Source organism: Diabrotica undecimpunctata, chromosome 6 (genome assembly GCF_040954645.1).
Source record: "Diabrotica undecimpunctata isolate CICGRU chromosome 6, icDiaUnde3, whole genome shotgun sequence".
Taxonomy (NCBI): Eukaryota; Metazoa; Arthropoda; class Insecta; order Coleoptera; family Chrysomelidae; genus Diabrotica; species Diabrotica undecimpunctata.
Genome location: NC_092808.1, coordinates 122,503,567 through 122,518,502, shown reverse-complemented (window position 1 = coordinate 122,518,502; position 14,936 = coordinate 122,503,567). Strand labels below are relative to the sequence as shown.

At 34.3% G+C, this 14,936-nt stretch overlaps 1 protein-coding gene across 1 annotated transcript in view; it reads left to right on the top strand.

The window, feature by feature from the left end:
• LOC140444594 (uncharacterized) overlaps positions 1-14,936 on the top strand; it is a 47,397-nt gene that overhangs the window by 10,903 nt on the left and 21,558 nt on the right. Inside the window, exons 4-5 of the mRNA XM_072536355.1 lie at positions 10,130-10,519; positions 11,777-12,036. Of these exons, the coding sequence (XP_072392456.1) occupies positions 10,130-10,519; positions 11,777-12,036 (650 nt within the window). The remainder of the gene's footprint in view (positions 1-10,129; positions 10,520-11,776; positions 12,037-14,936) is intronic.

The following is a 14,936-nucleotide window of genomic DNA, read 5'->3' as shown; positions in this document are numbered from 1 at the left end:
TTAACAAGTTTATACCTCTGTAGTTTTCTGGCTGTTTTTTATTTCCTTTTTTGAATAGTAGAATTAGTTCGCTCGTTCTCTATTCTTCCTGTATTTTATTGTGTTTTCTAATTTTATTAATTAATGTTATTAATTGTTCTGTCGTTGCTGCTTCACAATATTTCAGTAACTCATTTAGTATCCCGTCTTTACCTGCTGCTTTTATTTTCTTCAGGTTTTCAAGTATTTTCCAAACTTCCTATACATTTATATGAAGTTTTTTATTTTTGGTAATTTCTGGTGTTTCCGATTCTAGCACCGTTTGTTCTTACTTTACATATAGCTTATTTAGGTAGTCAATCCAAGTATCCTTTTCTATGTGTTTTGGTTCTATTAGTTCCTTTACCTCCGTTCTTTGTGTTAAAAAGGACCATATTTCCTTTTGCAGACCGTAAAAATTATGTTCCATTTCTTTAGAAAAACTTTCCCATTGTCTTTTGATAAAGATGTTATTATTGAAAGTGGTATTAAAGGGCAGATATTGGGTAGTACTAATTGTTGACTGGGATTTATTAGTCTACACACCTATGGGAATTTATGAATTTATTGTTATTTTTACATTACTTCTAACAAAGTTATCAACCATTTTTTCGTTTGCTAGATATAGGCATACACTATTATTTGACAATCTAGAATAGAATAAAACATTCGATAGTTGTATTGTTTTAGTAAAAGCAGTTCTCTTTGGTTTTTGTATTGTCGTTGCATCGAATACTAGTGCTGCTTTTTTAGACTTAAATATGTTTTCCATCCCAAAGAAGTAGAGGTTGCACCGGTTGGGGCTGGGAAAATTTACCTACCGTGGGAAAAAACGGCATCCTTTGATTTTTGCACCTGCTAAGGTGTTCAAGTGACGTTACGCTCTCTGACAAGTCGAGTCATTTCTTCTTTTCGTCTTTTTTTTTTCGTCAGGTTATCTGTTTTTCGTCTCACGTCACCTTCTTCTATTCACTAATTGAACTTTCACTGCTTGACATGGGAACCCAATAGTTTGTACACTACTACATATAAGCTTGCGTTCTTTCGTCTAGTGCTCGACACAGATCTTTCGCTCAGTACTCTACATAGGTCTACGATTCTTTCCTCCAGTGCTGTACATAAGTCTGCGATTATTTCCTCCAATGCTCTATGTAGGTCTACGATTCTATCGTAAACGGCTAGACACAGGTCTTGTCGCTAATCATCGTACGACCCCACTGCCCAAATTAGATAACCAATATTTTCTTCTTGTTGTCCGTCGTCTCCTTTTAGAGCATTTGGATGCTAATGTATACAAGGTAAGGTGAGAAGATACAATTCATGTTACAGTGATAGTAGGATATTATCACAGAAGGTTCTTCGATAACCATCAGGCAACAATTCCCCGATTCATGTTAAAACATACAGAGAACACTTTACGTACTTAACTTAATAACTGACAGTCCGGTTTTTAAGCGAGTCTGACAGACACCCTAAATTTACAGTACTACTCCCACAGTTGTGGTAACTGGCGTGTTTTCTGTGTGAGAAAGATACGGAAAGGTGTATTGGACTTCGCACTGATTAAGTTTCAGTTTTCTTTGGTAGTGGGAAAATTTATAATAAAAATTACTTACAGCATAGTCAATTGGTTCTTTTTTAATTTCTAAGCTTTATGGACGTTAAATGCACTGTAGTAAATATTTAGATTTTATTTCTAAACTGTTTGTATAAATAATGGAACAAAAAACTAGGTGTAACTAGCATATAAATACGTTTTAATTCCATAATGATTCGAAAGCAAGTCCTGTTCTTTTTAAACACATCTTCCATTTTATCTCTTAAATCTTTATCATATAGTCTATCTTAATATCTGGTATATTTTACATTTGTATTTTCTATTTCCTTTATTGTAGGTGGTATTTACTAATAAAATCAATTTTCCAATACGATGCCATCTAAAGTTTATAAAAAAAATATAAAAAATATGTATAAAAGAGATAAAAAACGCAACTCAAATAAAAAACTCTCTATCCCTGCCGATCTGGATTAAAATACCCTGAATGCATTTAACACAAATTACCTACCCACGTGAATAGTTTATGACGTAGTTTCTTAATTATTCAAAGGTTTTTAGGGGATTACTTTAGTCTTCATTAAACGAAAATTATTTATTACATTTCCCTGAGTCCACACAAAATTCTAGACAGAAACGTTATATTTAATCAGACTCATTATTAAAGGATTTATCGCATCCTGCAATTTTATGATATATTTTGGTCTTTATAATTTACCAACTTGTGGCATAAGATTTAACGAGAAATTCACTAGAAATTATGGGTTTTCAAATTAATAAAAAATCGATTTAGTGTAAATTACATTTTCGTTTTTTTAGTTCTATTAAATTTTGTTTTTATTTAAATTAATGTGTCTCGGCTGCAAAGACCATTGACACAAACAATATTGTGTACAATAATTACAAGAAGCACATGTTACTAATTTCTATAGTTAATCTATAAGCTTAGAACCTACGACTAAATAATACAACAGTTTTATCACTAAGTTATATAAGTTAAAGGTAAAGTACGTGGAAAACAAGGGGTTATATTCTGTTAAACAACTGAATATCTTTCAAGCAAAAAAAACTCTGTTTCTATTAAGTTGTAATTAGGTGGAATATATGTACTGCATATGATTATTTGGTCGGGACACCAAACAGTTATTGCTATGGCCTCTAAATTGGTAGTAAGGATATATTATATAAAAAATAAATCATTAGACACGAAGATAGATGTTCCTCCACTTGTTCTTGTATACGTAGTCCGAAGGAAATGGTAACCTTCAAAATTTTTAAGATCACGTCTACGTGTTTCCTTGAAATTGGTTTCTTGAAGGCAGATGATATCTGCTTTTGTATTATTGATTAATTGTTGTAAGCGTTCTAAGTGAGGGTAGAACCCACCGCAGTTCCACTGCACTAACGTGAAAGTAAAATATATTAAACATTGAGAACGTTGAGAGGTTAGAGAAGAGTCGGTTAGATAATCTTCATTATTATTTGTAGATTGCGATGTTGTGTTTCCAATTTCTGAATTGTCTATATCAAGTTGCTGTTTAATTTTATTAGAAACTCTTGTAAATCTATTCTTGATTTTTCTATCTTCCAGTAGAAGGGTATATTCTAAACATGTCGTCGAGTAGTGATCGAACAATTTGAGTGAACTGCTGTGCTTCTTAAAGAGGGTTATAACTGCCGAATGAGTTTTCCAGAAAGGTAAGAAAATTTTCAACCGCAAAGAGAATAAGTTTAGATTTTCTTGATAAAGGTTATTGATTGTGAGAACAGAGGAGGCGGTTAATTTAGATTGATCGGGTGCGACTTTCTTGGATTTTTTAGTTTTATGCTTTTTATGCACGTTTGCATTGAACGAAGGCATTTTTATGTCTTTGATGGGTAAGTTAGTGGATGCGTTTATTTCTTGGGAGGTAGAATCGCTGAAGTCAGAACGAGTTCGTTTCTGACCAGTAGTAGGAGGAAGAAATTCATTGTTTGCGGCAATAGAAGTGGTGGATATATCGACAGTTTTTATCTGTTGACTGGAAACTGTATTTTATGTTGTGTTTGGTGGTGCCATATTGTTTGATATTGGGTAGCAGAAATGGGTTCAGCTGGGGACGTTTGTTTATTTCGGAAAGGATTGCTAGGGGGATTTTGACAGTTATTTGCTGTATGTCCATGTTTTTTGCATAGAGAACATGCCATTTTGTCGGTGGAGAAAAATATTCTGTACGAATTATTGTCGAATGGAATTGTTAATGAAGTTTTAATTTCGAGGCTATCTGTTGTTGGAGTGACGTATACCTGTCTTCTGAAGCTCTTAATATGCGTAAGTTCATCACCGGGGATTTCAGCTTTAATATATGACACTGGTGAAGCAAGTTGAAGACCTAGATCTTGTAGGTGTTTTTTTATAATTTCATGAGGTATTGATGGACAGACGTTGGAGATTATTAGTCTTTTGGCTGGGGTAACCAGTCTTCTTACGGGTAGTTCTACAGAGTTGATTGTAATCGTAGGGTATTCTGTTAAAATATGTTCGACAAGTTTAGGATTTGTTAAGTAGATGCATATCCAATTATTGGAAATTCTTGTGGCGAAGCATATGTTTTTGGGGCTAACAATGTTACCTATGGCTTTAACGTAGTCGAGTAGTAATAAGTTTGGTTTAGCATTTATTAATATGGCTTGATCTTTTTTGGGATATTTCGTTTTGGGTTTTAATATAGTAGCAGTTGTATATGAATTTGAATTGTTACTGATGATGTTGTTTCCAGACATGGTGTTACTAACTGTAGTAGAACATTGATTTAAGTCGTTACTCATGTAGTCAAAAGTAACTATTTTTGGTTTTCTTGTAATAAAGTTTTGACTAATAGGCAGCAATTGTAGCGCATATCAGTATTACTGGTTGCCTTGCTAATACTTCGCCAAACCAGTCCTTGATAGGACTGGCTTATGTCAAATGTGACAAAAATGTTAACACAGCTGAATGTTTTGGTTAGAAAAGTATTAATAAACAATTTCTAACCGAATAATATTACAGATCTTGATGATAAAAACTCTACACAACAATTACTAATCACTTTTTGATGGTTAAATGCTTTTAAAAACTAGTATTTACTGCGATAAACAGCCAATTTTTACACTGATTCACAGAGCGATATGTACTCGTTCGAATGACATACTGTCCCTATTAAATTTAAAAGATAAAATTGTAACTATTAAGTTTTGTGTCTGAAACTATTGTGTCTGAAAAGGGAAGTTACATTGTTTATTGAAAAAATTGTATAGTACTTACCAAATACGTTTTTTATTATATTAAAAATTTGTGTTACAAATTTTTGAATCTGCCTTTTTAGCCAATTTGCCTTTTTAATCTCTTTTTATTTAAATATTTATATTATTAACTAGATTTAGCCATAAGACTCACATTCCCTCTAAGAGGAAAATTGACTCATCCCATATACCTACGTATCAAAAGGATTGAGCTCTAGTGGGACTCTTTCCATGTTATCGAGTCCTAGGTGACTTGGTACGTCGGTCGGTGTATCTATTAAAAATTTTCGCATGCATCAGGACGTCGAAAGTAGCACAGCTTTCTGTATGATCTTATATAGATGTTCATTTATACCCAGCTTTTTTATGTTTTCTCGGAGGTTCTTCGGAATGATTCCAGTGATAGAAAGAATAATAGGTATCGTCTGGGTACTTTCCATTCTCCATTGTCTTCTTATTTGTATTTTTAGATCTCTGTACTTGGCGATCTCTTTGTTGTACTTGAAACGCAGATTGTTATTGTTAGGTATCGCCACATCGATTAGTGTTGTTTGTCTCATTAGTTTATTAGCTAGCACGAGATCTGGTCTATTATGTGCTAGAGTTTGGTCTGTGAGCACAGTGCGATCCCAGTATAGCTTGTAGTTGTCATTATCAAGCATACTATCAGGAACGTATTGTTAATATGGGAGATGGTTTGTTTGTAGAAGTCTTAGTTTTAAAGCTATCTCTTGATGAAGGATCTTCCCTACTGAGTCATACCGTTCTTTATATTTAGTCACAGCAAACGCCTGGCAGCCCTTGGTAAGATGTTGTATAGTTTTTTAGGCTTGAAATTTGTTGTTTTGGACCCGAGGGTCTTTGACGATAAATTTCAGGTAATTTTTGGTTGGTATAACCTGATCCTAAATGTCAAGTAATAAACCTTTTTCAGCGAACATCTTTCCTGATGTCAACCAATAGTTCGACGCTATATTATCGACATGGTCTTAACTGACTTTATTGGGATGTCACCCGTGCAGAGTTTTACCCATCCAGCTGCGCATTTTTTCGTTCTCAGTAAGATGGTTTGTGCGCATTTCTTGTTCCCTCAGTTTGATCGATGTTATGCCATCTATTGCACAAATCGCGCGATGAAGAGTACATAAATGTCTCCACCTGCACCTGAAAATAAGTTATTAAATTAGTAATCTGTTTTTCTAATTGATCGCTTACATCCATAAGTCCTTGTCCGCTTAAATACCGCGATAATGTCGTTCTTTCTACTGCACTTCGAGAATGGCGTTTTTGTGCCTTTGTGAGGTTTGTTCGTACTTTTCGCTGAAGAGTTTCTATATCAGTTTTAGTCCACTTTATAATCCCAAATAAGCAGCTTCAATTATGTCAATCAAGATCAATTTATACAAAGTTGGAAGACAAGTAATTGGGCGGTATTTGGCTAGATCTTGGGTATTATTTTGATCCTTTGGTATCAAACATGTTCCCTGAGTTAGGAATAATGGTATTTCCTGTGAATTAGAAATAACATGTTTATTTAGTGTTGACAAGCACTCATAAGCACTCCAAAACTTCTTAAGCCAGAAGTTTTGAACGAACTCCATCTAGTCCAGGAGATTTCCAGTTATGAAGCTCTTTGATGATATTAGAGACTTCTTCAGTGGTGAAGGGTTCATAGACAGTTGTACGGTACTGTTGACAGCTGTGTGTCATATTTTCTACGTATCCAGCATTGGTGTGGAAAGTTGATTTCCCCAAAACTCCTGGATTTTTTCTTGGCTTGCGTATGATTTATTGGCACTTTCGACAGTGGAGTTAAGTTTCCGATAAAACGCCTCCTCGGCATGCTCAAAAAGCGCATTATCATATTTCACTTTATACCTTCTTAGCCGTCCTGAATAAATTGATTGTTTTTGTTTTAATGTATCCAGGCGCTGTTGAGCTGTGCTGTTTTCTGGATCATATTGCGAGTGTCTTGCAGTGTTTAGCATTATTTGTTCAGTTTTTTAAACACTTTTCTACTTGTTATGCCTCGTAGATATTCTGTCATTTGACCAATGTCCCTACGCAATAATTTAATCTTGTTAGAAGCTGTTTTTCCCAGGGTGCAACTCTGTTATCTGTCTTTCCGACATTGGTACCCCGTCTTCTTCTTTTGGTGCCTATTCGTTTCGAATATTGGCGATAATTCTGGCTATAATTATTTTAATAACTGATGCTTTAAATAGATTAGTTGTTTTTATGGAGAAACATTTCCTCAGGTTTTTTAATCATGATATTCTTCTTCTCCCAATTCCTCGCTTTCCGAATACTTTGCTCTGAAGGATTATTTTCAGTAATCTGTATTTATTGCCGTTTCTTATTATGTGTTCGAGATATTCTTACTTTCTCATTTTAATCTTTGACATTACTTGTTTTTCTTTCCCCATTCTTGGTAGTACAGTCTCGTTGGTTATCTTGTCTGTCCATGATATCCTTAGGATTCTTCTGTATAGCCATATCTACTCCGTCGTGTTCTGGTCTGAATTCCCATTACATTATTCTGTTGCTACACAGTAAATAAGCATGTGCAAATATTCCAGCGTATGGGCTATTGCGACGTAATTGTGTAGGACTTTAGTATTCATAATTTTTAACAGAAGTACCTAGTTTTTTAGAAGAGTTTATTTTTTGTAGCGGTGTCTGCTAAGTGAGTTTGTTACATTAAACTCTTGTACAGCACGTGCCATTTTACTTACCAGGATATTGCTTAACTCGTGGTGTCCTGTTGTGTATTATCAGGTTGAGTTTCTTGTATGGCAAGCTCAGGAATCTGCTCGTATATTTCATTAGGGACTTGATCCACATTTATCTCTTGGTGAATAATATCCCGTTCGACTTCGCTTCTAATGGTATTGCATCTAGCCTCTAGAATAAAATTGTTTCTTATAATTACCCAGTATTGATCAGCAGCTCGTTGTTCAATTACTTGAATTTCAGGGTCTTCGTCTTCTTAGAGTGCCATATCCCTACGGAACGTCGGCGACTACCATGCTTATAATATTTTTATACTGATCTCGGTCTTGCGCTACGTGTAGCAATTGGTCCGCTGTCAAACCTGTCCACTGCCGCAAATTCCTCAACCAAGAGAGTTTCTCCCGTCCTATCCATTTCTTTCCTTCGATTTTACCGTTGAGAATTAGCCGAAGGAACTTATATCTTGGTCCTCTGATTATATGTCCAAGATATTCTAGTTTACGTCTCTTAATAATATTTAATAGAGTTCGTTGATGTCCCATTCTTCAAAGAAGTTCTTCGTTTCTAGTTTTGCTAGTCCATGGAATTTTTAGTATCCTTCGATACAACCACATCTCAAACGCCTCGATTTTATTCATGATATCGGCGTTTAAAGTCCAAGTTTCACATCCATACAAAAGTACAGACCACACGTAACATCTTGTAAACTTTTCACGGATTTCCAAATTTAATGAGTTATTGGATAATAGAGGCTTGAATTTTTGAAATGATTTTCTTGCCTGTTCAATTCTACATCGAATTTCGAAGGATGGATCTAGATTTTGGGTAATCCAACATCCAAGGTATTTGAATCTCTGAACTCTCTGCAGCGGTTGTTGGTTTAATATCAGTTGGGTTGCGCCGATATCCACTTTACTGGTCACCATGTATTTAGTTTTATCGATATTTATCGACAGTCCCCAATTTGTGCATTCCATGTCAACTCTATTGATTAGCTCCTGCAGATCGTCGATGTTTTCAGCTAGAATCACAGTATTGTCGCCGTACCGTATACTGTTAATTATTTCTCCTCCTATGATAATTCCTTTTTGATCTTTTAAAGCTTCCCTAAATAGATTCTCAGAATACACGTTAAAGAGGGTGGGAGATAGTATACAGCCTGGTCTTACGCCTCGTTCAATACTGATTGGCTTTGATTCTCTGTTGTTGGTATTAATAATGGCTGTTTGGTTCCAGTAAAGTTTGGCAATAAGTTTGATGTCTTTCTCATCTAGTTGGATGCTCTGCAAGGCGGTAATTAGTCTGGTATGCTAAACGCGATCAAATGCCTTTTCAAAATCAATGAAGCACATATATACGAGTTTTCTTACCTCGCAACATCGTTGAAGGAGTGTTTGCATAGAAAATAGTGCTTCTCTAGTTCCAAGGCATCTCCGGAACCCGAACTGCTCTTGACTAATTATTTCTTCGCACTTGTTAATTCAGTTTAGAAGAATATGCAACAGTATTTTAACGGCATGGCTCAATAAACTAATGAGTCTACAATCACTACATTTCTTAACGTTTCGTTTCTTAGGTAGAGGAATAAAGATCGATTTTAGTCAGTTCGATGGAATTTCACTGGTATCATATATTTGATTGAAAATTACAGTGAGTTCTTTTATATTGTCATTTGAGAGTAATTTTATCAATTCGCTGTATATTTGATCTGGTCCACTGGCTTTGTTGTTTTTGGCTTGGTGTATGGCTTTTTCCACTTCAGCGTTTAAGATTGATGGTCCTGTATTTGCACTTAAGTTAGGTAGTGATCCCCGATCATCCTTAAATAATGCTTTAATGTAGTTTTTCCATTCCTCCATTACTTCGTCTTCTAGGGATAGTGCATGACCTTCATTATTCGTTAATGTTATATGTGTATTTCTTTTGTGTACTGTAACTTCTTTTATTTTCTTATGTGTGTTAAATTCGTCATGTTTTCGTTGCAATTTTTCTAATTCGTCACATTTTACTCGCATCCATAACTCTTTGGCTTCCCTGATTTTTCTTCGAATCAGATTATGCTTTCGTTTATACTCTGAGTTATTTCTATTTTTAAGCTGTCGTCTTTCGTCCATCATTTCGATTATTTCATCTTTCATCCACGCTTGCTTTTCATAATGGGTGACAGTTTCACTTTGCGTTGCTGTATCGATGATACCATTCTTTATGTTATCCCATCTTTCTTCGACTGTTGGTACATTGTATACTTGTGTGATGTTGTCTCGAATTTTTTCATTCATTGTCTGTTCAAAGTGATGTTTAAATTCTTCTTCTTTTAGTTTTTGTCTATCATATTTCTTTGTAATGGAAGGCTTTTTGATTGTCTTTAATTTTAGGTTAATTCTAGATGCCAGTAAATTGTGATCGGTGGCTGCGTCGGCACTTGGATATTTAATCGTCGGCTCTTTTTAATAATAATTGTTATAATATATAACAATTAAAATCATGAATTCAAGTCTGTTTTTTTTTATCTAGATTTTACTTTTTTCTTAACAACTATTATAACAAATTTGTTAATTATAGAAAACGAAGAGAGTCTAGTGCTGACTCCGGTATACGAAGCATGGGCTCAAAGTCTCGAAGGGATTCTCATTACACAGCCATTTCCGACTTTAGAACTGAAGTAGCTAAACTATGGCAGCCTAAAGAAAGTACTCCCACTACCACCATCGTAAGCCCAAGTAGTATTAGCTACGTAGCACCTTCGAGAAGAGATAGCGGCGAATCCAACCGCAGCGGTCGACGGGATTCCACTAGTCATTCGCATCATGCTTCAAGACGAGGATCGGGAGAAAGCGGGAAAAGTGGAAGGCGAGATTCTACAACTGCAATCACACCCCCACCACCCAAGATTGTGGCTGCTAAAAAGAAACGAAGGGATTCAAGGACTGTTACTGAAACACCCTATTATAGGTAATGTAATTATTTTTTAAGTTACAACAATTGCTATTAGTTCTACCGAAATAGATTAGTTTGTTATCAATAAAATATTCAAAGAAAAAATCCTTACTAGGAAATAAATCATAGTTTGTTATTAAAAGAAAGAAATTCGTTTGTATGTAGATGATTCTATTCTGGTATAACCAGTTAATTTTGCAGAAAATCAGAAATTGTCTCGGCAATAATAGATTCCATTATCTTAGATATTATAGGTCTTAAGCTGATAGGACGATAGTTATAAGGATTCAATTTGTTTCCTTTTTTAAAAATCGGTGTTACAGATGAGGTTTTCCATATAGGAGGCAAAATATGTGTGGTGAATGATAAGGACATAATCACATATAGTGGGTAAGCTAAAGCATCAGAACATTTCTTTAGAAATAAAGAAGATATTAAGTCGAGACCAGGAGACGAATTATTTTTTAGGCTTTGAAGATGATGTTTAACTTTTTCATGAGTAATAATTATATTTTCAAGGGAAGAAGAAACTCGTGACGAAGTAATATTAGGTAACTGATGATTAGTGGGTTCGACAGAGAAAACCTTAGAGAAAGTATTGGCGAGGACTTCGGCATTCTCATAGTTACTTTGGGATATATCCCATTATCATTTTCCAGTAAAGGTTTAAAAACTTTTGTTGTCAACAAAGATCTAATATACTTGTAATTAAAAACTAGTTATACCGTAGTTCAGAAAAAACGATACGAAATAATTGAGTTGATCTGGTATTACGTTCTTGTTATTCAATGTTTACTAAGAATTGCTAAAGCTTGTAAATATGTAAATATAAAATTATCCTTATTTTTTCTATTAATAGTCGTTTTTTAGACTTTTTAATACTTATTCGTCATATTAAAAAAGTTAAACTAAATAAGATAATTTCAAAGGTCCCTTTTTTTCTTCTAAGATACAAAGCCGATTATCGTAAGGAATGTATGTTCCGTTTCATTTTCATTTGTAGTCTGTCTAATATTTCATTTGTTATTTTACCCGGTATTGTCTAGTCTTTTGTTTACAACAGTCTTTATGTTAAACGGGAGTTAAGCTAAAACAACATTGTAACATCCACAAGACAATAATATGAGAATATCAAGAGAGCAGTATTGTGATCCAGAAATTTCCAGTGCACAAAATTCCACAAAATTCACAATGCACGAATCTTAAAATTATATAATTCCCTTTATAATAAACGTGGTTTTATATAAAAACTAATATTTTTTTATTTTGTAGGCAAGAGCAAAGACCATCAACCTCTTCCACAGCATCAGATTCAGCACCACAGCAATTTTTGGGATTTCCAAGTATAACTAACACTATTACTACTTCTGACATGGGTACACAAGGTGGTCTTCCAATGCCTCCAACCATTATAACTTCCAGTGTAACACCTCCAGCAACTTCCCCTACAGTTCCTACAACTTCTGCGACTACTCCACCTCATCCATTGTTATCGACAAGAAGGGATTCTACAACTCAGTGCGGGCGATTAGGTCCGTTTAATATTGTATTTTATCTAACTTAGACATACTTAATATACGTGTATAATATATATGTATATATATATATATATATATATATATATATATATATATATATATATATGTGTATATATATATAGTCATATAGTCATGTATATATATATATATATATATATATATATATATATATATATATATATGTAAAAGATTAATTCTTCTAGCAAAAGCTGCTGTCGCTTTGTTGAATTAAATGGCCAAATATATGGCCTAGGAGGACAAATTTGTTAAACTTCCCGTGCTCGAAACGGTATCAATAAAGTGTTATGAATAATTTCGGCCTATTTCAGCCTCATCAGACACTTGGGCTGATACAAATTCAAACTCGGAAAGTACAACGAATGTCTTCTAAATTTTCACCACCGCAGTGGTTAACGTACAGAAGCACCACCTGCTTTGGCGGCCAGAACGAAAATGATATAATAATCTCGTTTCCTGTCCTCTGGGCTATGCGAAATGTGTAAAATATTAAGCTAGAAGATTTAATTCATTCTCATCAATATTGACCCTCCTCGGTAAGCCACTGTTTTGGTTATAGTGCTTAAAGCAAACCAATAATTTTAAAATTTTGACACAAATAGATATGCTGATGTCCATCTGGACCTCTCAGAGCTATTCTGCTCTCATCTGAGAAGAGTATTTTCTTGCAGTCAGCACATTCATACAGGACTTAAATTTTATATTCCAGCAGGACGCTGCTGCATGCCATACAGCTACAATAACTAAAAAATCGTGAAGATTAACGTTTTCAATAAATTTTCGTCTGTCCGAACATTTAGTTGTTAGGGCTTGTATATGGCGTTACCGACATAACTGAGATGAAATCAAGAATCCATAAGGCCAGCATAATACTAATAATGACGTATGCATCAGACACAAGACCTAAATACAGCCAAAACAAAGAAAGTGCTGAAAATAGTAAAAATGAAAATACTCTGCAAATACTGAGAGACCGAACAAGAACTGATAAAATTAGAACAAAATCTGATGTACTGAATATAAAGAATGAAATAGTCACAACAGTAGAATAACGTACATAAGATTTGTTATAAAAGCAAAGGACAAATCACCGAGTGCCAGAAGTAAAGGCAGACCGAGCAAGAAATTAAGACAATCTTCCGTTTAATCGAGCGTAAATTGGTCGATAGATTGTCTCTTGACTGACTTCAACGTTAAGAATTTTGAATACTAAGAAATTTATATTTAAGAGACGGAATATCAAACGAATTACTGAAATATTGTGAAGCAGCAATGACAGAAAAATTAACAACATTAATTAATAAAATTACAAAACACAATAAAATACCGCAAGAATGGAGAACGAGTGAACTAATTTTAATATTCAAAAAAGGAGATAAAAACTGCCAGAAAACTATAGACGTATCTTCTTCTTCTTGATGTGCCTATCCGTTACGAATGTTGGCGATTATCATGGCAATCTTTATCTTATCTGCAGCAACGCGGAAAAGCTGCACAGATGTTGTATTGAACCCGATTCTGAGGTTCTTCAACCAAGATGTTCTTCTTCTTCCTGGACCTCGTTTTCCAAATATTTTTCCTTGCAGGATGGCTTGAAGATATAGAGGTATAAACGTGTTAAATACTACGCTAAAACTTAAATAAAATTTTACAAGTGCTAATAAATCAAAGAATAAGTTTAGCAGATGAACAACAGGGTTTTCGTAGTGAAAGATCGTGTTCAGATGAAATATTCGTTATAAAGCAAATTACTGAGAAATCACTAGAGTATAAAAGACCAGCATTTATGTGTCTGACTAAAAATGTAATGCATCTTCTGTATCATACAGAAGTTACCCTAAATATTATAAAAACTATCGACAAAATCTGCCAGAACAACACAATGGAAGTCAGAATAAATTGACAACTTACAGGATCTATAGAAATAGACAACTGAATAAGACAAGGGGACTCATTGAGCCTTATGCTCTTTAATTTAATCATGGATGAAATCATCAAAAACGTTAACAAATGAACAGAATGCAGAATGGGAAACAAAGAAATAAAAATACTCTGTTACGCAGACGATCCAATAATAATAGCCGAAGATGAATATAGTCTGTAAATACTAGTTTACAGATTTATCATAGAAGCAAAAGAATTTAATATGATAATCTCATATCAGAAAACTTAAACAATAGTAATTAGCAAAGAACTTATCAAATGTAAAATAGAAATTAATGGCATCAGTATTGAACAAGTACATAGTACATAGTAAAATAGACTGGCCGGATGCATTAATAATACTATATGGTGAAACAGACACATTTACACTGAGATGAAGTCAAGAATTTATAAAACCAGTGTAAGACCAATAATGACATATGAGACAAAAACAAGACCTGGCACAGCCACAACACAAAGGCTACTGGAAACGGCAGAGATGAGAGTACTGAGAAGAACTACAGAAAATACGCTAAGAGATCGAGAGAGAAGTGAAGACATAGGAATAAAATGTAACGTACATTGTATAAATGAATGGACAGAAATAGATAGAAAAAGATAATGAAATAACCACAGAAGCAGAATGGGCGAGACCCGTGGAGTCAAAATAGCAAGAGACAAGTCACCAATAGGTAGAAGAAGTATCGGACGACTGCGCAAAACATGGAGTCACAATCTTCCACAGAGCTCTTTAATCCGCCAATGAACAAGCAGAATTGCTTATAAAGAGGTAGAAGAAGAAGAATCAGAAGTTAAATATAGATAAAAAATTTTTTAAGTGTCTCTAAAATCCATTTAAAATCCATTACCTATTGTAGCGAATAAGCTCAATACTTAACGAAGTCCACGTTGCTCAAGTAAGGGCGTCAAAATGGGCGCCAATAAGTTTTAAC